General features: G+C 42.5%; 1 protein-coding gene across 6 annotated transcripts in view; it reads right to left on the reverse strand.

The window, feature by feature from the left end:
• LOC118386961 (CD2-associated protein-like) overlaps nucleotides 1-24,792 on the reverse strand; it is a 96,076-nt gene that overhangs the window by 30,841 nt on the left and 40,443 nt on the right. For 3 of the 6 annotated variants that reach the window (XM_035775004.2, XM_035775003.2, XM_035775007.2), the window contains 10 exons: nucleotides 20,983-21,157; nucleotides 19,944-20,044; nucleotides 18,270-18,390; nucleotides 17,845-18,032; nucleotides 14,576-14,663; nucleotides 14,102-14,196; nucleotides 12,746-12,844; nucleotides 12,501-12,557; nucleotides 5,328-5,364; nucleotides 4,064-4,126 (listed from right to left, as the gene is read on the reverse strand). In XM_035775004.2, the coding sequence (XP_035630897.1) occupies nucleotides 4,064-4,126; nucleotides 5,328-5,364; nucleotides 12,501-12,557; nucleotides 12,746-12,844; nucleotides 14,102-14,196; nucleotides 14,576-14,663; nucleotides 17,845-18,032; nucleotides 18,270-18,390; nucleotides 19,944-20,044; nucleotides 20,983-21,157 (1,024 nt within the window). Of the gene's footprint in view, nucleotides 1-4,063; nucleotides 4,127-5,327; nucleotides 5,365-12,500; nucleotides 12,558-12,745; nucleotides 12,845-14,101; nucleotides 14,197-14,575; nucleotides 14,664-17,844; nucleotides 18,033-18,269; nucleotides 18,391-19,943; nucleotides 20,045-20,982; nucleotides 21,158-22,095; nucleotides 22,209-24,792 lie in introns of all 6 variants that reach the window. The other 3 variants (XM_035775006.2, XM_035775005.2, XM_052523763.1) reach the window with 3 other exon arrangements.

Consider the following 24,792-nt stretch of genomic DNA (forward strand, 5'->3'; position numbering starts at 1 on the left):
ATGTCCGTAAACACACCAGCCAGGTGGTCTGCGTATGCTCTGAGGATGCTGTCTAGGCTGGCAGCCTTGCAAGGGTTAAGACGTTTAAATGTCTTACTCACGTCGGCCATGGAGAAGGAGAGCCCACAGTCCTTGGTAGCGGGCCGCATCGGTGGTACTGTATTATCCTCAAAGCGGGCAAAAGTGTTGTTTAGTTTGTCTGGAAGCAACATGTCAGTGTCCGTGACATGGCTGGTTTTCCTTTTGTAGTCCGTGATTGTCTGTAGACTCTGCCACATACGTCTGGTGTCTGAGCCGTTGAATTGCGACTCCACTTTGTCTCTATACTGACATGTTGCTTGTTTGTCACCTTCCCATGTTTAATTGCGATGGTTTGAGATCTCATTTTTGCGCAAATGCCGCCATCCAGCCACGGTTTCTGGTTAGGGTAGGTTTTAATACTCACAGTGGGTACGACATCTCCTATGCACTTCCTGATAAACTCACCGAATCAACGTATACGTCAATATTATTTTCTGAGGCTAACCGGAATATGTGTCAGTCCGCGTCAAAATATTCTTGAAGCATGGATTCTAATTGGTCAGACCAGCGTTGAAACGGGTACATCCTGTTTGAGTTTCTGCCTATAGGAAAGGAGGAGAAATTATTTGCCGAAAGGAGGGCCTTGTATGCATCGCGGAAGTTAAAGTAGCAATGATCCAGTGTTTTTCCAGCGCGAGTACTACAGTCAATATACTGATAGAATTTAGGTAGCCTTGCTCTCAAATTTGCTTTGTTAAAAAAATCCCCAGCTATAATGAATGCAGCCTCAGGATATATGGTTTCCAGTTTGCATAAAGTCCAAGTGAAGTTCCTTGAGGGCCGACGTGGTATCGGCTTGAGGGGGGATATAAACTGCTCTGACAATAGCCGAGGAGAATTCTCGTGAGATAAAACAGTCAGCATTTGATTGTGAGGAATTCTAAGGTCTGGTGAACAAAAGGACTTGAGTTCCTGTATGTTGTTGCAATTACATCATAAGTCGTTAATCATGAAACATACGCCCCCGCCGTTCTTCCCGATGTTTATTCCTGTCGGCGCGAAGTACAGAGAATCCAGGTGGCTGTACTGACTCCGACAGCATATCCCGAGAGAGCCATGTTTCCGTGAAACAGAGTATCTTACATTCCCTGATGTCTTTCTGGAAAGCAACTCTTCGCCTAATTTTGTCTACCTTGTTATCTAGAGACTGGACATTAGCGAGTAATATACTCAGAAGCGGTGGGTGGTGTGCTCGCCTCCAAAGTCTGACCAGAAGGCCGCTCCGTCTGCCTCTCCTCCGGTTGCATTGTTTTGGGTCAGCCTCTAAAATCAGTTCAAATGCCTTGGGTGGTTTGGACAAAGGATCTGCTTTGGGAAAGTCGTATTCATGGCCATTGTGCTGGTAAGTTGACGCTGCTCTGATATCTAATAGTTCTTCCCAGCTGTATGTAAAAACACTTAAGATTTTCTGGGCTAACAATGTAAGAAATAAAACATAAAAAAACAAAATACTGCAAAGTATCCTAAGGACTAAAAGCGAGGGAGCCCTCTCTGTCGGCGCCATTTTCCATATACAAATATTCAAAGAGAAATGACAGTCCATCATTGCTTTAAGACATGAAGGTCAGTCAGTGAGGAAAATTTCAAGAACTTTGGAAGTTTCTTCAAGTGTAGTCGCAAAAACCATCAAGTGCTATGCTGAAACTGGCTCTCATGAGGACCGCCACAGGAAAGGAAGAACCAGAGTTACCTCTGCTGCAGAGGATAAGAGTTAACTGCACCTCAGAATGTAGCCCAAGTAACAGACATCAACATCAACTGTTCAGAGGAGACTGAATCAGGCATCATGGTCGAATTGCTGCAAAGAAACCACTACTAAAAGGACACCAATAATAAGAAGAGACTTGCTTGGGCCAAGAAACATGAGCAATGGACATTTGACCGGTGTAAATCTGGTCTGATGAGTCATGCCATGTCTTTTTGAGATGCAGAGTAGGTGAACAGATGATCTCTGCATGAGTGGTTCCCATTGTGAAGCATGGAGGAGGTGGTGTGATGGTGCTTTGCTGGTGACACTATCAGTGATTTATTTAGAATTCAAGACTCACTTAACCAGCATAGCTACCACAGCATTCTGCAGTGATATACCATCCCATCTGGTTTGCACTTAGTGGGACTATAATTTGTTTTCAACAGGACAATGACCCAACACACCTGCTGGCTGTGTAAGGTCTATTTGACCAAAAAGGAGAGTGATGGAGTGCTGCATCAGATGACCTGGCCTCCACAATCACCTGCCCCCAACCCAATTGAGATGGTTTGGGATGAGTTGGACTGCAGAATGAAGGAAACGCAGCCAACAAGTGCTCAGTATATGTGGGAAAGCATTCCAGGTGTAGCTGGTTGAGAGAATGCCAACAGTGTGCAAAGTTGTCATCAACACAAAGGGTGGCGACATTGAGCAACATTGTCTAGGAAAAGGTACCAACTCAACAGCACACTGATGTTTCAGAACCGCGGACAGTGGCCGCTATCTGCATTTGTTATAATAAATAATATACATTTTATTAGCTTTGCACCATTGTTCTTTCGTAATATAACCATATACAATTTCAGTAGCACATGTCTTAGAGCGATTGACTATGCCATCCCCACAGCCTCCACAATGGATTAGTCCACTCAGACAGGTGTGATTCAGACCGGTGTATGGTACACCATGAATGATCATTTTTTGCTACTGCTCGACTAAATAAATCTCGGTCGGCCAACACCCTATCGACCAAACAATCGACCTGTCGACTAAATGGGGTCAGCCCTAATTCAATGTCTGTTTTTTACTCATCTACCAATAGGTGCCGTTCTTTGGAAGGCATTGGAAATCCTCCCTGGTCTCTGTGGTTGAACCTGGGTTTGAAATTCACTGCTCGACCTTACAGATAATGAATTGAATGTGTGGGGTACAGAGATGAGGTAGTCGTCAAGTTAAACAATATTATTGCGGAGTGAGTCCATACAACTTATGTGACTAGTGAAGCAAATTTGTACTCCTGAACTTATTTAGGCTTACCATAACAAAGGGGTTGAATACTTATTGTTTCAAGACATTTCAGCCTTTCATTTCTTATTAATTTGTAAAAAATATAGTTCCACTTTGACATTATGGGGTACTGTGTGTCGGCCAGTGACACAAAATCTCAATCAATATAAAATTCAGGCTGTAACAAAATGTGTAAAAAGTCAAATGGTGTGAATTATTTCTGAAGGCACTGTACATAATGTCTCTTACACAATAGGGGGAAGAAATCATAGAATTTCTATAGGATAAATAAATAAAACTATCCATAGTATGTGTGAACTGGTGGCCAATCTGATAAATTGTCCATCGATTGTATAAACCTTTACTTGTTAATAAAGAGGGGAAAAAAGTCACCACTGTAGCGAGGGAACCAGGACCAGGTCAAAAGCACATTAGCATAATCACCATCGCCCTTCATGCTGTTCTACTGTCAAAAAGTGGATCCCTACCGTTATCTGTACGACAAGTGTCTGTCTGTCTAGTGTCTAGACCCTTGAGGACAGCTTTCCTGAGCATTCACAGTTATTTATTCATATTATTCATTAAGTTATTCATGTGGGGTCCAAATACACAGGCAAAATGTCGGCTTTCTCCTTGACACTTGGTACGAACACTTAGTAAATAAAGACCTGCATGTCTATCGGCAAACAGAGCAAACTCTCCTTTGGTGTTACGGATGAGACTGACTCCCCAGACACATAGGGCCAGGGTGAACTGCAACGGCGCTAAAAAAATATATATGTGATATCGGAGAGGATGTGATTGGTGGGGTGGGCTCTCATCCGGAGAGCCACATGTCCCTTGGAGCTGTCGGGGCTGATTGGGAGGTGGGAGGTGTTGTCTGCAACCTTCTTCACACCAACTCATCTGCTGGGGCACAAGTGCTGCTCCCAGGGGGGGGGGGGTTCTCACCCCTTAATGGGAAAGGGCAGATAGGTGGAAGGGAGGGAAGAGGGCGACCCTTACCTCTATCCTCAGGATGGGGATGCTGGGGCTTCTTGTCGGCGCTCGGGACCTCAGGTTTTCGAGCTGAAAAGCGAAGCATGTTTCCGTTGTTTAGTAACGTCCTCCTCTCTTTACCGTGGATCATGAGTCTATGAGGACAGCCACTCGAACACAGAGCAAACTAAACAGATATTCTGCAGACAGGCAGGAGGATGTGGAGACAAGTGTTTCCTGTGCAGACTAAAGGGAGAGTACAGAAATCTTTGCAGTGCTTTTTGCAAGCGCCTATAACTTCAGATGTGGGTGTTCTAGATATGTCAGTCTTAGCACCCCTCTCGGAAACAACAACCTCAGAAGAGAAAACATGATTTCTTCCAATCAAGACAGATATCTAGGTGAATGCCGGTGCAATATAGAACAGCCAAGTACCTTCTTCAATTCGGAAAAGTAATTCAAATATAAATACAAATATGTGAGCAGTTAGAATGAATGGGACAAGTCATTAATCCTACACCTTGAGGGCATTGGGGAAGTCTCCCTGCCTCCAGAGATCTAGATCTATGGCATAGTTAAAACCCATTATACCAGAGGTCTTGTATCTCCTCTAACAGCCGCAGGGATGAAAGCCCTAGGAGTGTGCTATGTGAGAGTACACTGTGCTATCAGACAGGAATCAAAGGATCCTAACTCCCTACATGCATCACGCCTCTGTCGGCCTTGGCAGTTCGGCTTAGATCTGGACTGAGTGTACTACTTGGTAGTAAAACAAAGTTGGGAAAGTCTTAGATGTTGGTTTCTTTAGCCCTGAATCTTGAACTTGGGGTCGTAGCGCAACACTCTCAACTCAAGGCATTCTTAATAACGCACCAATTTAGGCATCCTCTCGGGAGATTTACAGCAATTGCCACTTATGAAAATCTTTGAGTGGCGTTTAAATCTATAAAGCATCCACTAACCAAGCATTCAGAACTGGAGAGGATGACAATTATCTGGTGGAGTTTTCACCTTGTCGGCTGAGGGATTCGAGCAAGTGACCTTCGCTAGGCTACCTGCCGCCCATGATATTAGGTGACAGGACATGCTAATGGGCACAGGCAGAGGTACACCTTTATGTTTGTCTGCCCATATTGTTTGCTACTGTACTAGAGAAGACTCGTGTGGGGATGTTTTGAAGATAAGTCGCCCGCTGCCTGCCTCTCCGTTAACTGATAGTGATCTACTACCACACATGTTCATCTACAGGAGATTGATGATGGTCACATGTTCCTTATGAAACAGGCCTTACCTATGCTTTTTGATGGTGGCGGCGGCTTCTTGAGTCTCTGAAAAACACAAATTGGGTCAATACAGTAGCCCTCAGTTTAAACATCAGACTCCCAGCAGATACACCATGATGGCCAACAAGTACAGAGAGAAAGAGCACTTTCTTGCCCCACTGAATTGGGTTCAACATTCAGGGAATATGTTAATAAGTACAGTACGTAGTAAGGTAACAAGTCAAGCATTTTTCCGAAAGAAAAGCAACCCTGAATACCTTGTGACAGGCCAACAAGGCTGATGAAAAACAACCCTGAATACCTTGTGACAGGCCAACAAGGCTGATGAAAAACAACCCCGAATACCTTGTGACAGGCCAACAAGGCTGATGAAAAACAACCCCGAATACCTTGTGACAGGCAAACAAGGCTGATGAAAAACAACCCCGAATACCTTGTGACAGGCCAACAAGGCTGACGAAAAACAACCCCGAATACCTTGTGACAGGCCAACAAGGCTGACGAAAAACAACCCCGAATACCTTGTGACAGGCCAACAACCCAGAACTAATTTGAATTGGCCACACCTCAAGGGACGCAAAATTTTAATTACATTTGAATTGAAGGAAGGAGAAATTAATTCAAACCAATTCAACTAAGACATGAAACACGAGTCTCATTCTTTTGACTAATCATTTATCAAAAGGATATACCACTTATTAATGTAAAGAATACACATACCATTTCAAATATTAGTTTGATTAAAACTCAGATGTCAAACCAAAGGTATTTTTTATTTGTCATGAGATATTAGATTGTTCCATTCCATACTAGTGTTTGATCTATGTATTCTGTATCACGGCCTGGTATGGCAACCCCTACTATATGCACATCACTACTTAAGTTACATTGTACCCCTGCACAACGACTTGGTACTGGTACACCCTGTATATAGCCATGTTATTTTTTACTTGTTATTTACTCCTTGTGTCAAATCACCCCCTTCCCTTTGTCCCTCCATTTGTACGTTCACACGCGCTTCCGCCATATGCACAGGTGTCCCAAAGCTGAGGGAGTGAAAGGGTGAAGGCCCTAATTAATCCCTTCGATAACAACTTTGACCGAGTCGGCTACACTGCAGGCTTCAGAGCGAAGTGGTATCCCATAACACACTGCATCTTTTTTTAAGCATTTACATTAACATTTAAGTCATTTAGCAGACGCTCTTATCCAGAGCGACTTACAAATTGGTGCATTCACCTTATGACATCCAGTAGAATAGTCACTTTACAATAGTGCATCTAAATCTTAAGGGGGGTGAGAAGGATTACTTATCCCATCCTAAGCATCATTTTTAAATTTCACACAAAATAGTAGTCATCCCTAATTATGAGTCACCTGTATTTGTATGTGTCAGATTTCAAGGCTTGATACATGTAACATATGAAATACCTCCCAAATAATTATTTTAGCTGTTACTGGGGGGGTTTATATCTACAGGGGGAATTTTCTCATTTTGAAAGTCATGCTTGTTTTATTATTTAAAAGTGGAACATGAATTGCATTATTCAAGTCATGAGTGTGTCCTGAAATTGATTGGTTTATTTGATCCCTTGCCACCCTTGAAGTCACCGTCTGAGTTCCATCAGCATCATGTGACAATGGAGCGCCCTCCAAGGGAGTTGGTAGGGGCGAGGGTGTGGTTTGTGAACACCGAAAAACAGTATGTCTCGGGTTAATTGTTTGTTCAAGGGGACACAATGTTTTCATGTTTTTTTAAGCGCACAACTAAATTCAATTATTTTGGGGCAATTGCTCAGATGAATTTCACATTTAACAAAGAAGAAAGGCAGGGTCTGTTCAACAATTGTTTGTTGCTCCAGAGAATGACTGCCCTTTGCTGTAACCATTAGAACAATGTTTGGATGATTTTGGTCTTCATCCGTTTCTTTAAATTGTTCCCAATTCCTGGTAATATTTCTGATGGAATATTTGTAATAGATTTGAACATGCTTCGACTTTAGTCGACCTGATATCATTCCAATTTAAACATTATATCAATAGCAACACAGGGCTTCCTTACTGTAAAGTCATGTGCCAGAGATTCCGATGTCACGGCAGCTGTTCCAGGGATCCAGCCTGAGAAATGCACTGGGCCGAATCACTGATATACAAATGACCTTGCTCTTTAGATAGAAAGATTAAGGAATCTGCACAGCATCTTGCTCAGGCCCATCAGTGTGTCAGAGACTAGAGGGCTGAGGAAGAGTGATGCCAGGCATCAAATGCGGAGGCCAGAGCATGAGTCAGAAGAGAAGCACATGCTCCAAATTAACACAACACGCAATTATTACACTGATCTTAATCTTGCTCATCTTAAAATATGCTTTAATGTTTGTCCTATGGAATTACATTAAGTCCTTAATAGATGATGCCAAGCAGTAGGACACTGCAGTAACACTGACAGCTTCTAGACAACAAGTGTGTGCTTTTCTACTCATAGCCTTTCCACAAGCCCAATGAGATCATTCTATTATAGTGTGATTACAACTTCCATGGCAACTTTCCATGTTAAGGCTATACCTGAGAATTATTTGCAGACAAACTGTGGTAGTCAAAAGGGAACTAGCAATCTTTATCAACAGCATCAGTGGGTCACCTATGAGTGGTGGATTAGGAGGTTTAAAACTCAAGTCTTTCTCCTGTAAGTAAACGTCATGCAGTGATAATAGGATGGATACTGCAACATTTCAGATTGATAATGCTCCTTGCCAGCACCACAAAAGATGCATACCGGGATATGTATGCTGTAACAATCCACACTTTATACCATGCTGGCAAAAACTATTTAGAAATAGAGAGAGAGATGGAGAGAAAGAAAACAAGAATGAAAACAGAAGAGAGAGAGAGAGCGAAAGTGACTGGCCTGGTAACCTCTTAATGGAGATCTGTTAATGGCTGCCCTCTACTGAGCATCTAGCAGAGCTGAGAACATCCCTCCCTCTCATGAACATTTGACCAGCGTGTGTTTCTCAACTGTCACATGAGCCAGTGCTCATCACATTCCCTCTGCCTAGGCCAGGGCCTTAAACAAAGGGCAACATTGAGCTAATTTATGGAGTAAAAACTCTCAACGCTCTGGGCCAGAAGACTGTGCTCCACCACTGCTTCACCCATTGACCTACATTTTTTAAAAACATTTATCTAACTAGGCAAGTCAGTTAAGAACAAATTCTTATTTTCAATGATGGCCTAGGAACAGTGGGTTAACTGCCTTGTTCAGGGGCAGAACGACAGATTAGTAAGCTTGTCAGCTCGGGGGGGTTTGAAATTGCAACCTTTCTAGTCCAACGCTCTAACCACTAGGCTACTCTGCCGCCCCAATGTGGGGTGGGGTGGGGGGGCAGAGCAGTGTGTTCTCTCCACAGGGCCGTGACACGACAGCCACTGTGTGGGCCGGTGAGGCAACAACGGGCAGGACTCTTAGTTCAAGTACCAGGAACTTTACTTACGATTAACAATTATATTCTCCGAAATTCAACTTTAACAAATGACTATTTAGCTGGAGGATACTTTTTGACCAGAAGGAATTGATAGTGTACAATTCTCTTTGAACAGAACAGCTGTGAGCAATGTTTCCTCTAAACTGTGCGCGTGCTGGGGGCGCAGCTTCCCCAGGACTTCCGCGCAGATGAAATACCAGCCCGCAAAGAGATGCACGAGATTGAACAACTTTAGTAGTTTGCCCTGTTAGTTTACATAATCAAGTCGTCCCTATATTGTGGGAATTGAGATCAAATCAACATATTGTCCACCTTTCAATGCAACATACCGAAACAAATCTAACAGGACTGTCTGTGATTTTGATGTAGGCAGAGCGCCTCGTCTGATGATTCTATTGACAGCACAACCACGTGTGCACATTTATTCATATTCTTTGCTGGTTATTAGCCCAGTTACAGATCATTTCTGGTCTGCAATGGGGTGTGATTGCTTCCTCCAACAGCACAAAAACGTGTACATTTCTAGCCATCCTTGAAAATCGAGTCAGATAGAGCTTTTTTATGTCTTAAAGGGGCAGTGTTGAATTTTGAGACATGCTTGAATAATAGGCAGAGGGTCTGATTCGCTATAATAATGGTATGGGGATAATAATACATTTTATTTTATAAAGTGTTTTTTTGATCAAATCTCATTGAACGTAGGCTACATTGAACAACACACATAGGTTACTACTGTAGGCTGTATCATAGAAACGTTATAATATGCACTTTCTCCATTGTTTTTGATGATATGTCATTCTGGTAGAACTATATCAGGAATGCAGGCAAAAAAATACATATATATATTTTCTGGGAACTCAGTTGTCTCAACTTCCTGTTGAGAGTTAGAATGGTAAAATATACAACGTGCAATTTCGACATTTGGTTGTGCATAATAATCTCTCTCAATTAGCCATGTCAACTAAACGTTTTTTTTTTGTAAATTAGTCTAGCTATCTAAACTTGTAGTAATAATGGTTGAACTACCGACCGGGGGCCCCCAATGATTTTGTTAGGCCGTCTCACTCCGAAATCATATTAAAAACTGCAAACATTTCTCCCCACCGTATGACAAAATTTGTATAGAGTTGCAGGAAATTACCTGTAAAACTGAAGAAAACAATGCTCCACCCCATGGCAAAATGATTAGAAATGCATGAAATTAGTTATAAAATTACTAAATCTTTTACATCAAACTTGTTTTCTGGATGCCCCATGGCAAAATGTGTAGAGGACTGCCGCTAAAATGTTTTGCTTGCAAGGTGCGGGGGGGCCCCTCAACAAAATGTAACTTAGGGCCCCCAAAAGGCTAGGTCTCTGACTGCATGTGTGGGTATGGCTATGGGTACGCAGACCTGCAAGCCACTGCGGCCCCTCGTGTTAAGTTCAGTTTTTCTGTGGCCCACACCCCTATCAACAAGCAGCATACCACCCTGCATCCCACTGCTGGCTTTCCTCTTGAATCCAAGCAGGGTTGTCTTGGTTGGTCCCTGGATAGGAGACCAGATGCTGCTGGAAGTGGTGTTGGAGGGCCAGTAGGAGGCACCATTTCCTCTGGTCTAAAAAATATATACAAATGTCCCAGGGCAGTGATTGTGGACATTGCCCTGTGTAGGGTGCCGTCTTTCGGATGGGATGTTATATGGGTGTCCCGACTCTCTGTGGTCACTAAAGATCCCATGGCATTTATCCTAAGAGTAGGGGTGTTAACCCCGGGGTCCTGGCTAAATTCCCAAACTGGCCTTCATACCACCATGGTCACCTAATCATCCCCAGCTTACAATTGGCTCATTCATCCCCCTCCTCTCCCCTGTAAGTATTCCCCAGGCCGTTGCTGTAAATGAGAATGTGTTCTCAGTCAACTTACTTGGTTAAATCAAATAAAAAGTTAGACAAAATTTGCTCCGTGCCAATTTTTTTTTGAACGAACATTTGCTGTGAGGGGTCTTAGCTAAAGACAATATTAAAACTGTGAGAGCTCAGTAACTACAGTTGAAGTCGGAAGTTTATAATACACTTAAGTTGGAGTCATTAAAACTAGTTTTTCAACCACTCAACAAATTTCTTGTTGACAAACTATAGTTTTGGCAAGTCGGTTAGGACATCTACTTTGTGCATGACAAGTAATTTTTCCAACAATTGTTTACAGGCAGATTTTTTCACTGTATCACAATTCCAGTGGGTCAGAAGTTTACATTAAGTTGACCGTGCCTTTAAACAGCTTGGAAAATTCCAGAAAATTATGTCATTGGCTACTTGACATCATTTGAGTCAATTGGAGGTGTACCTGTGGATGTATTTCAAGGCCAAAGTCTGGTTCATCCCTGTGAGCAATTTCCAAACACCTGAAGTATAAAGTATAAACACCACGGAACCCTACAGCCGTCATACCGCTCAGGAAGGAGACGCGATCTGTCTCCTAGAGATGAACGTACTTTGGTGTGAAAAGTGCAAATCAATTCCAGAACAGCAGCAAAGGACCTTGTGAAGATGCTGGAGGAAACAGGTACAAAAGTATCGATATCCACAGTAAAACGAGTCCTATTTCGACATAACCTGAAAGGCCGCTCAGCAAGGAAGAAGCCACTGCTCCAAAATCGCCATAAAAAAGCCAGACTACGGTTTGCAACTGCACATGGGGACAAAGATTGTATTTTTTGGAGAAATGTCCTCTGGTCTGATGAAACAAAAATAGAACTGTTTGGCCATAATGACCATCTTTATGTTTGGAGGAAAAAGGGGAAGCTTACAAGCCGAAGAAAACCATCCCATCCGTCAGCCATGGGGGTGGCAGCATCATGTTGTGGGGGTGCTTTGCTGCAGGAGGGACTGGTGCACTTCACAAAATAGATGGCATCATGAGGGAGTAAACTTATGTGGATATATTGAAGCAACATCTCAAGACATCAGTCAGGAAGAAGCTTGGTCGCAAATGGGTCTTCCAAATGGACAATGACCCCAAGCATACTTCCAAATAATGGTTTAAGGACAACAAAGTCAAGATATTAGAGTGGCCATCACAAAGCCCTGACCTCAATCCTATAGAAAATTTGTGGGCAGAACTGAAAAAGTGTGTGTGAGCAAAGAGGCCTACAAACGTGACTCATTTACACTAGCTCTATCAGGAGGAATGGGCCAAAATTCACCCAACTTCGTGTGGGAAGCTTGTGGAAGGCTACCTGAAACGTTTGACCCAAGTAAAAAATTTTAAGGCAATGCTACCAAATGCTAATTGAGTGTATGTAAACTTCTGACCCACTGGGAATGTGATGAAATAAATAAAAGCTCTCTACTATTATTCTGACATTTCACATTATTAAACTAAAGTGGTGATCTCAACTGACCTACGACAGAAATTTTACTAGGATTAAATGTCAGGAATTGTGAAAAACTTTGTTTAAATGTATTTGGCTAAGGTGAATGTAAACTTCAGACTTATGTATGAATATTTAGAGAAAGCATACGTTTCAGTATAAAGTGAGTGATGACTTAGAGCCCCCTGACAAAGACCACACATTATGGTGGATCCAATATCAGGACATTATTCCCAGGATACCACTCTCATCATAACTGTGTTTTATATCAATGGAAGAGGCCCATATTAATTCTGTGAACATACACCATGTACTCTAACACAAGCATGTGGACAGCCCAGCGTACCTCTTCTGCTTCCTGCTTGGGAGACAGTTTGACTGATCCTCTTGATGTGGGAGCTGGCTGCAACATGAAGACAGTTTTTAATTAAAAAAATAACTAAACATGTATGATCATGATGAAGACAGTTTTTATAACTAAACATGTATGATCATAAGTCAAATGACTGACTTCACACACCGGCTACTTGGGGACAAAAAGGCAACTAGGGAACACATGGGTTCTGGCGTTCACTACCACTTTTATCTTACCTCTTTGTCTTCATCTGACATAACAGCCACAAAGTTGTCAGGAAAGACACCCTCTTTACCTCCGATCTCCCCTCTCCACCACCCCGGCTCCCCAGTGTCCTGAAACATAACAAGAACTTTATTGGTGAAGCACTTCTCAAACATTACGATGAAAAGGCTAAGACACAAGCACAGAACATCATAATATAGACCGTTAGGAGACGGGAGTCTGAGAAACATTCTAAAATGTCTGCATCAGGCCATTTTGTAATCAAAATAAATTCTCCCATCTCCTCTGAATAAACAATGATTATTTTCATTCAATATAAATCAGCCTCACTTCATGTTAGATGCAGTGTTCACATATGCAGCGTTTACTGTGAATGCAGTCTCCGCGAACGAAGAAACATTGCCTTTAGATTTCAAATCAAGTTGAATGCAGCCCTTGAACATCAATCTGCTTAATGGACACTAGATGGCGCTTAAACATCTTGATTTACCCACAGCGAAACACGATCTTTCATAATGTGTCTGCCTTAAATAACAAACCATGATTCGAGAGACACATCATCTCTTAATGGTATCTCAGCCTCTCCAGACGGACTAGCACTATGTCTTGACCGCGTTCCCAGCATTAATGCTTTTCTTCAGGGTGTGACATTCAAGTCCCCAGTCTCTGGCCAACATCAAGGGAAGCTAACTGCCGTAGATCACCTACTTGCTATGACGACGGCTTCCTCTCATCCTACTGCTTCCAAAACAAAGCAGGGTGCTCGTTGGTGATCAGCGTTGTGTTTAGAGGGCTTTTTGAGATGGAGAGGTACTACCTGAACTGGTCCAATAAGAGGATAACTAGTTTTCTTTTTCTAAATGTCGTCGTGCCGACAAACTACCCAGGTCTACCTAAATCCACAATACAAAGCATTAGGACTAAATACTTAAATCTGTCCCTGGGGTCCTGGTCCAGTCCTTGCTCACAACATTCACCTAGGCCACTAGGGAAAAATAGATAGGCAGGTTTGGAGAGTGTGCAGTAAGATGGATGACTGTACCTGGGTCTGGTCTGGGGGTGAGATTAACACACTGAGGGGACCACGGTCTGTGAAGGACCATGTTGACCAGGACCAAATAGATAATGCCCGGTGTTAAAATGTGGCACCATTTGCCAGGCTTATAGTGTAGACACATGGCTGGAAATATAGATCCTCTATCTAGTTACCCCTCTCCCTTACAAGAGGGACAGTCATGTAGTCTGTTTGAAAACTTTTTTGACTAGCAAATGGAGACTGTTCAAGTAGTAGCAGTAGTAGTAGCTTTAAGCTCCTCCACTGAGTATAGGCTAGGGTCTTGTTGCTGGTCAGTGTGGCTTTTACTTACCTTACTCAATATTTGTATTACGTCGCCATCTTTCAGTGTCAGCTCGTCTTCGTTTGTGGACTCAAAAGCAAAGGTGGCCTTGCAGTATTCTTTTACTGAGGAAGGAGGAACAACACTCTGCATTTCTCAAGAAGTCATTGACAAACAAACCACACACACAGAATACATGAACACATGTTAAGTAATGGATGTGATATGTTTTTTCCTAGTGATACCATTCCCATTGGCTAATACTAACCCTGAAATTGGCTTTAAAAGTTGAACACTTAGCTAGGTAGCAACTGTGTGATTGTAGTTACACATTCCCTCACAATATAAACCTACCCTCAATGTAAGAACAAATCACAATAAAACACTATACATGTTGTGTTATCATGATCAAGTGTAATGTCTGAGAACGCAACACTATATTACATTTTGAATAGAACAGTCACTTCTAATCATAAACACTGGGACATTTACCCTCTCTCTTACCTTTTGCTTTGCTGTCCCCCTCTGCTTTCTGTGAATCTGTCGTGTTGGAATGGGCGGGCTTTGCGGCAGATGGTAATGATGGGATTGGCTAAAATGAAGCAAACCACAGATGGATTTACTGACATGATTGGATGCACAGCACAATGCCCAGATGGTCTCCACCAGATCCCTGACCGGAATGAACACAGAGCCATCAGCGGACTCACTGATTGATCAACAGACAGTGTGTCAGTCAGCGTGCAGGTCAGTGTTTGAAGAGATGCCAGTCTACTACAGACTATGTCACATGGGTTAAGAGTTACGCTAAAACATATACTAACATCAGAAAGCTTGGGATGGGAAAGAGTCGACATGGAACAGCCTTTGTTAGTTGCGGCGCGAGCAGACAGACAAGTGGTAGAGCCAGGCAGGCCTACGGTAGTCTGTTGTGTCTCGGATGAAAGGAATTGAGAGCCACAAGCTGTTGAGTCACGAGGAGAGAGAGAGAGCAGAGAGAGATGCATCTACAGATGGAGTGTGTGTGAACGACAGCGTAATGGAATATGCCTTCTTGTAAGCTGTGGGACGAAGACTGAACCAACGCTGCCATGACAAAGGTGGGGGAGAGAAGGAGGGAAGAGAGAAGAGTTTCAGAGGGGGTTAAATGGATGCTGTAATCGACAGTGTGCTATTAGCAGGGCTAATAATGCAAATAAAAACATCTAACATTAATTTGGATGTGCAGCTGCAGTTTGTCTGTAAACACACCGAAATATCTCACCCAGAAACGCACTGAAATACTATACATGAGCAAAAGTATGTGGACACCAATTCTTTGAACATCTCATTAAAAAATCATGGGCATTAAAATATGGTGTTGGTCTCTCCTTTGCTGCCATAAACAGCCTCCACTATTCTGGGAAGGCTTTCCTCTACGGGGACTTGCTTCCATTTCAGCCACAAGAGCATTAGTGACGTTGGGCACTGATGTTGGGCGATTAGGCCTGGCTTGCAGTCGGCGTTCCAATTCATCTTAAATGTGTTCGATGGAGTTGAGGTCAGGGCTCTGTGCAGGCCAGTCAAGTTCTTCCACGCCAATCTCAACAAACCAATTTCCATATGGAGCTCGCTTTGTGCACAAGGGCATTGTCATGCAGAAACAGAAAAGGGCCTTCCCAAACTGTTTCCACAAAGAAGGAAGAATGTTATTGTATGCTGAAGCATTAATATTTCCTTTCACTGGAACTAAGGGCCCAGACTAGCCCAAACCATGAAAAACAGCCCCAGGTCATTATTCCTCCTTCACCAAACTTTACACTTGGCACTATGCATTGGGGCAGGTAGCGTTGTCCTGACATCCGTCAAACCAAGATTCATCTGTAGGATTGCCAGATGGTGAAGTATGATTCATCACTCCAGAGAACGCGTTTCCACTGCTCCAGAGTCCAATGGCGGTGAGCTTTACACCACTCCAGCCGACACTTGGCATTGCTCCTGGTGATCTTCGGCTTGTGTGTGTGGCTGCTCGACCATGGAAACCCATTTCATGAAGCTCCCGACGAACAGTTATTGTGCTGACGTTGCTTCCAGAGGCAGTTTGGAACTCGGTAGTGAGTGTTGCAACCGAGGACAGAAGATTTATACGCGCTACGTGCTTCAGCACTCGGGGGTCCCATTCTGTGAGCCTATGTGGCCTACCACGTCGCGGATGAGCCATTGTTGCTCCTAGATGTTTCCACTCCACAATAACAGCACATACAGTTGACCGGGGCAGCTCTAGCAGAACAGAAATTTGACTAACTGACTTGTTGGAAAGGTGGCATCTTATGACGGTGCCACTTGAAAGTCAGAGCTCTTCAGTAAGGTCATTCTACTGTCATTCTACTGCCAATGTTTATCTATGGAGATTGCATGGCTGTGTGCTTGATTTTATACACCTGTCAGCAATGTGTGTGGCTGAAATAGCCAAATCCACTCATTTGAAGGGGTGTCCACATACTTTTGTATATATAGTCCATCTCCCTTAGAAACACACAGAAATATCTAATTCAGAAACGCACTGAAATTTCTTCCACAGAAACACTGAAATACCTACCATAGAGACACACTGAAACATCTACCTCAGATATGACGCCAGGAAACTAGGTCAATCAGAGGGAGCAGGGAAACTGCCTGCCTGGCACCCAAACAATTAGCGAACAAAACAAAGCTGAAGAGAGGGAAAGGTTGACAAAGTAAGTCAACCCACACTACACTGCGCTACCTCTCCCAGGACTGAAACACTCAGGGGATTCCAAAAGGCCAGCGACACCTATGTACTCCTTCACGCAACACTAAACAATACTGACTGTGTAACGGTGGCTGAACTCCGAATGTTAGCTAATGTAAAACAAGTTCAGAAACCAATATTAACCCATGTAAAATTATTTCGTACACCAGCACTGGTGTCAATGCAATCCATTTCTGACTTTTGTGATATGACTCTCAGTATCAACATGCTAACCATAAACAGTGGTGTAAATTACTTAAGTAAAAATACTTTGAAGAACTGCCTAAGTAGTTATTTTTGGTATATGTACTTCACTATTTTTATTTTTTTTTAACTTTTACTTCATTACATTTCTAAAGAAAATGTACTTAACGCCATACACATCCATTTTCCCTGACACCCAAAAGTACCTGTTACATTTTGAATGCTTAGCAAGAGAGGAAAATGGTCCAATTCACGCACTTATCAAGAGAACATCCCTGGTCATCCCTACTATCTGATCTGGCAGATTGACTAAACACAAATGCTTTGTTTGTAAATTATGAGTGGAGTGAGCCCCTGGCTATCCGTAAATTAAAAAAATAAAAATTGTGCCGTCTGGTTTGTTTAATATAAGGAATTTATAATGATTTATACTTTATCAATTTTATTGACTTTGATACTTAACTATATTTCAAACCAAATACCTTTACTCAAGTAGTATTTTACTGGGTGACTTCTACTTTTACTTGAGTCATTTTCTATTAAGGCATCTTTACTTTTACTCAAGTATGACAATTGGGTACTTTTTCCCCACCACTGATCATAAACATTCCTTACTCGTATTATACTGACAGTTGGAAGCTTTTTGGACATTTAAAAAGCATGCCCATCTTCCTCTCAATTGTGAATTAGTTCTCAGAGGACTTTGGCCTATTTTAAGGGGAAGTATTTAAGCCTTATCGGGACCTGTTGAGGTCCATGACACCCTGTAAGTGAGTTCTCAGACAGGCATCTCTCAGTCCTGGCTCAGATCACTTACTTTGTCTTTCTTCTCTTCTCCCTCTGAGCTGGGCAGGCGGACCTTCAGCTTGACTGAACCTTCCCTGAAGATGTCCCCGAAGCCCACCCCCCGGATCTTCTTGGGCTGGGCGATCACTCCGTTGCCTGGAGAGGGGTGGATGGGGGGGGTGGGGGTGGGGAGAAGCAGAGCTTCTTTACCGCTTACGTCTGTGGGAAGGACACAATGTCAAATGTGAATGGAACAAAACAAAAACGTGCAGAAACACGTGCATGTGTATAGGCACATGAGAAGAACACACACGCTCGCCCACATACACAAACAAAGACAGGCACTATAGCCTCTTACCTAGACACAATAATACAAACAGAACCCTTTAGCAGCTCTAACTTGTTATGACATGCTCTGATTGAACATGAGTGACGCTCCGTTAGCTCCATTATTACCAGTTTCATCTATTACGTCGTTCGTTTCTTCATCTTCGTTCGTCTCAATCTCTTTGACGAAGTTGGAGGGGAACAGTCCCGATTTTCCATTCATGGTTCCACTCCACCAGCCTTCCTCTACCTGGAACAACCAATCAGAACCCTCTGAATACCTGATGTACACATCTAATCACCTTAAAATAATATACCTTATACATCACCAAGTTCCAACATTAGCCTATTGCCTAAGGTTAGTGCTGAGCGATTAGTGCTTTTTTTTAGGTCGGGTTTGGTTATAAAAAAATAACCACATTTTTTTATTTGTTTTGATTCTGTTTTTAAATATTCAATTCATTATGTATTATGTGGGTTAAATGCTGTAACACAGAATACAACAATGAAGAAAAGTCACATGATGGTAGTGACTGCCCATTACTGTTATTATGTATTAACCATCGTTTATTCACATGACTTATATTTCAGTTGTTGTGTATATTACATTTGTTTTATTTGATTACTTGTTTTATTTCATTCCAAGTCACCCATCTCTACAGAGCTGCTGGCTATGTTGTCTGTCAAAATCCCCTTTTTAGTAGTTCAAAGTAAATAAGGTATACTTTTATGACTGCTGAATACCAACTATCAATCACTTAGATCATGTATTTTCAGGTAGAGATACCTCACGAAGCAACTGCTCTCTATCCCCTCAGTGTTTTGCCCCACACAGACTGGGCAAGTAGGTGTGCAATAGTTTATGGTCATTGTAGTTAATTACCACGTTTTCTACGCTAAACTATGCAGAATATTGGCCTGTTGGAAACTTACAACTCCCTACAGTTTTGGCTTGATGTTTGTTTATTTATTATTTCAACTTTATTTAACCATGTAGGCAAGTTGAGAACAAGTTCTCATTTACAATTGCGACCTGGCCAAGATAAAGCAAAGCAGTTCGACACATACAACGACAGAGTTACACATGGAGTAAAACAAACATACAGTCAATAATACAGTAGAAACAAGTGTATATCTGATGTGAGCAAATTAAGTGAGATATGAGAGGTAAAGGGAAAAAAAGGCCATGGTGGCAAAGTAAATACAATATAGCAAGTAAAACACTGGAATGGTAGATTTGCAGTGGAAGAATGTGCAAAGTAGAGATAGAAATAATGGGGTGCAAAGGAGCAAAATAAATAAATAAATAAATAAAATAAATACAGTAGGGAAAGAGGTAGTTGTTTGGGCTAAATTATAGGTGGGCTATGTACAGGTGCAGTAATCTGTGAGCTGCTCTGATGTAATTTATGTCTAGAGAAAACTGTGCATTGAGCTGACTAAAAAACTCAAATGGAATTAAGATAATTGAACAGATCAATTAGTTGTCCAAAAAGCGGAACACAACAAAAATGTTGTTAATCACTCAGCTCTACCCAAAGAACTATTAGCTGTGAGTTAGGATTTGCATCCAATGTAAATATGGTCATGTGTAAACACCATTAGGCTGTAAGTTGGTTACGGAAAGAGCATGGCAATTTCTCTTTCATTCTCCCATGCAATCCTAACCTCTACAACTTCAACAGACAAATCAACTCTAAACAGAAAAATGTGTCTGACACATTTAATAAAGCACAGGTAAGGTAACCCAATGCAGTCATTACGAGCAGCATATGGAAATGTGTAACGAAGCACTATCCTCACCTCCTCATCGATGTCGATGGTATCCCCAATCTTCAGCTCGAGCTCATCCTCGTTCTGGGGCATGTAATCAAACAGCGCCTTGCACTGCCGCTTCTTAGACACTGCAACAACAACAAGAAAAGACAGGAGCCTGAGAAGACTGGGAACACCAGTTATACACCAGTCCATTCACTGCTCAATGGGTCGGCTAATGGCGTCAACATCCTGGAAGCGCGTGCACGGGTGTTTGTTTATGATGTGTTTACACACCCAGGTGTGCATGAGGGCAGTGTGGGAAGGGTGTCTGGATCCAGGAAGTGGAGGAGGAGAACACTCCTCTCCTGATAGGAGCACTATGGGACTTTTCAGCAAGGTGCTCCTGTGGCAGGACACGCCCCTCTGAACAAGCACAGCTGCACACAGGGGCTGTTGAGTCCCAATAATATCTCATTTCTTCTGAAGGGTACACTCATTCACTTCTTCCCACAAATCTAAAAGCATTGGATTGGAGGAGGCATGGGCTAGTGGCAGTTTCCTGCAGAGACAAACGTGATTATCAGAAGTTCGTCATCTCCACTTTAATGCTGCATTTCAATAGGGACTTGACCTTCATGTAACCCTGCTGCTGTTGACACATCAAGTCAATCAAGTTCTATTCACCAATGTCACACAAGAGAATGTGTGTATGCTATACAAAGGCTCAATGTGGAAGAAAAGCCTCCATGACTAGCAGACAGACATGCAAATACAGCAGCAGGGAATATAGGCTATATCCAGAATGCACCTACAATCCTTTTAATACATTTGACACAATTCAGAGGACAGACATCTGATTTCCTTCCTCCCACAGTGTTGGGAAACATGAATTGAAAGCAGTTTATTCTGAGAGTTACATGTGTTGGTTCCCTCTGTGTGCAGCAGGCTGTAGCCTATGGTCGATTAAGTTCACAGAAACTAATGGAAGACCCTGCGCATTCTTCCTAGTGTTTCAGTTAGTGCTTCGTTGGAGACAACATGTGATTATAAATATGAAAGCACAGCCAACACACACACAACTTACTCTTCTTGAGTCCACGGGGCTGTGAGTGTGGCTGGAAGCCCCCAGCTGGGATGCCGTAGGTGCTCATCCTCTGGACCAGGTTGGCCACGTTCCCTGCACTCTTCTCTCTCCGCTGGGGCAGCTCCTCCTCGGCCTCCTCCTTTGTCACGTTCACCTCCTTGGGATCCTTTACCTCCTGCCACCACACACACACACACACACACACACACACACACACACACACACACACACACACACACACACACACACACACACACACACACACACACACACACACACACACACACACACACACACACACACACACACACACACACACACACACAGAGCAGAAAGGACAATGATTCATTTCAGCTATATTACAAGAGGAACAGTTCCATTTCAATAACGTTTCTGTTTCTCAAAATCATTGTCACGTGGCTAATGATAAAAATCTGAATTCAAATGATCTAAAAGTTCAAATTCAACTAAAGTGTGAGCACCGGCCTCCGTCAAGTGGACACATTGATCCACTGAGATCTTTTGGCAGCTAAAGACATTAGGGCATGGAACTCATAGCCTATAGACCAATGCAGCAGTAGGCCAATAAATTCCATTGTCAACTAAGTAAAAATACATAAAGATGAAAAAAAACATGAAAATTCAGGTTCTTTCTACTCAGCCTGTCTGCCTGCAATACTGTCTAGACTCGAGTGTCTCTTTTGATCAATTCCCCATTACGTCCGTTTACTTTCTGGTGAAATGGGGAATTGATCAAAACAAACAAACAAAGGGCAAACCATTCACACAATGAAACAATGACTGCGCAGGAATTGTCGAGAGACAGCTGAACCATTCTGGAGAGAGACTCGCCTATATCTTAGCCACACACCCCTCCCTTTCCTGTCTAAAATGTTAATTATATGCAAGACACATTATCTTCACACATACAGTGCATTTGGAAAGTATTCAGACCCCTTGACTTTTTCCACATGTTGTTACATTACAGCCGTATTCTAAAATGGATTAAATACAAAAAGGATCCTCAATCTACACACAACACATTTTTTTGCTCTATAATTATGGAGTATTCAGAAATGTTAGCAAATGTATTAAAAAAACAAATCGAAATACCTTAGTCTCATAAGCATTCAAAGCCTTTGCTAAGAGACTTGAAATTAAGCTCAGGCGCACCCTGTTTCCATTGGTCATCCATGAGATGTTTCTACAACATGGTTGGAGTCCACCTGTGGAAAATGTAATTAATTGGACATGATTTGGAAAAGACACACACCTGTCTATATAAGATCCCACAGTTGACCGTGTATGTCAGAGCAAAAACCAGGCCATGAGGTTGAAAAAATTGTCTGTAGAGCTCCGAGACAGGATTGTGTTGAGGCACAGATCTGGGGAAGGTTACCAAAACATTTCTTCAGCATTGAAGGTCCCCAATAACACGGAAGACAGCCTCCACCATTCTTAAATGGAAGAAGAGTTGGCCATCTGGCCAAACTGAGCAATCGGGGGAGAAGGGCCTTGGTCAGGGAGGTGACCAAGGCCCTCTGTGGAGATGGGAGAACCTTGCAGAAGGACAAGCATCTCTGCAGCACTCCACCAATCAGGCCTTTATGGTAGAGTGGCCAGACGGAACCCACTACTCAGTAAAAAGCACATGACAGCCCACTTGGTGTTTTCCAAAAGGCAGCTAAAGGCCTCAGACCATGAGAAACAAGATTCTCTGGTCTTTGGCCTGAATGCCAAGTGTCACATCTGGAGGAAACTGGCACCATTCCTATGGTGACGCATGGTGGTGGTTTACAAGCTTGTGATTTGAAACAATCCACAGCAAAACATTTTAAAGAAGCTAATGATCCATGATTCCTCTGTGGCTAAGTATTACTAATGATTTTATTTGTTTCTGTACAGACAGGAGTAATTATATAAATTTGGCAAATGTATTTCAATTTACTTCCCGAGCCTATTGGACCTATGAAAGACTTCCTCATGTGCCATTTCTCTCCTGGTCTTTTCACATCAACTTTCTTTCATTGTCCAGAAGCCAAAAAGGCACAATCCTAGTAGTTGAACTTGTAAAGTAACTTTCACAGGCCAAACCATGTGTAGGCTCTCACTTCATCTAACCCTAACATTTAAGTTTATGTTAGCAGATTAAACTCAGTTGCTGGGCAGGGACTCAGTTGAGCGGCAACTAGTGTGGTCGGACTGGAGCTCCGACTTCACATAAAATTATGTTTTAATCCAAAACTACTGATTATCCAAATCAGTAGTTTTGGATAAAAACATTATTTTAAAATAAAAATGTATGGGTCACATGAAACAAATACTGCAGGTGAAGACTTCCCCATGAAATGCTTACTTACAAGCCCATTCCCAACAACGCAGAACTATAAAGTAACTTATGTTACATTGGCGCTCCAGTCCACCCACACCAGTTGTTACGCAACTCCATCGTAAATTGTTGAGTTTAGTAAATCGTTAAGTCATATTACTGACGACTACTGTTCTACTTGCAAAGTTGTAAAGAACAACTACTCTTGGAGTTCAAGAGGCACAAAGTCCAACCATGTCAAGATTTGAATAGTGTGTCTTGGGGGGAAGCAGCCAAAGGCTAGGTTCATGTAGGCTAAGGTTCCCCTTTAACTGCCCAGATGGAATCAACCATTTTGTAGTTCCCGCCCTCCGAAACGCTATGATTCACCGAGCTGAGCAGCAGGAAGTACACAGGGTCATTCCTCCTCAGAGCACTTTAACAGACTCCTCATAAACATACAAAAACTCACAACAACTGGACTCCTCATACACAAACACACTATTGATCGACTGTACTAAAAGTTTGCTGACACAGGTCTCTCACCTTGTGTGCTTTAACGTTTCCACAGCATTAACCGCTATAATAACTGATACAATATAGTACATGCTCTAGTACATGCTCTGAGTGAATGTGTGTGTGTATGCTTTACTACTCCGTGGACCTGTCTGCTCATGTTGAGACCTGCTTCCTTTCCTCTCCAGCTCAGACCATTGAGCAGGGCTAGGACAGCAGCCAGTCAGAGCCCGCTCCACTCACTCTGCCAGAAACTCCCAGGAACGCTGTAAGAAATCACTATGGAATCGCTCCCAGTCTCTAGTGGCGTCCACCTCACTGAACAAATGAGAGCTATGGCAACCTGCTTTTGAAACTTGCTTTGCAAAGTCTTCACATGCTGAATTTACACCAAATGATCATATTACAGACGACTACTGTTCCACTTACAAGGTTGTAAAGAACAACTACTATTGGAGTTCAAGAGGCAAAGTCCAACCATGTCAAGATTTGAAGCTGCAAATGACCAAATACACTCAACAAAAATATAAAAAACTCAACATACAACAACTTCTAAGATTTTACTGAGTTACAGTTCCTATAAGGAAATCAGTCAAATTAAATAAATAAATTAGGCCTTAATCTATGGATTTCACATGACTGGGCAGGGGTGCAGCCATGGGTGGGCCTCCCACTGGGGAGCCAGGCCCAGCCAATCAGAATGAGTTTTTCCCCCACAAAATGGCTTTATTACAGACAGAAATACTCCAAGGTACACCTGCGTAATGATCATGCTGTTTAATCAGCTTCTTCATATACCACACCTGTCAGGTGGATGGATTATATTGGCAAATGAGAAATGCTCACTAACAGGGGTGTAAACAAATTTGCATACAAAATTTGAGAGAAATAAACTTTGTGCGTATGGAACATTTGAGATTTTTTATTTCAGCTCATGAAACATGGCACCAACACTTTACATGTTGCGTTTATATTTTTGTTCAGTG

Source organism: Oncorhynchus keta, chromosome 8 (assembly GCF_023373465.1).
Source record: "Oncorhynchus keta strain PuntledgeMale-10-30-2019 chromosome 8, Oket_V2, whole genome shotgun sequence".
Classification (NCBI taxonomy): domain Eukaryota; kingdom Metazoa; phylum Chordata; class Actinopteri; order Salmoniformes; family Salmonidae; genus Oncorhynchus; species Oncorhynchus keta.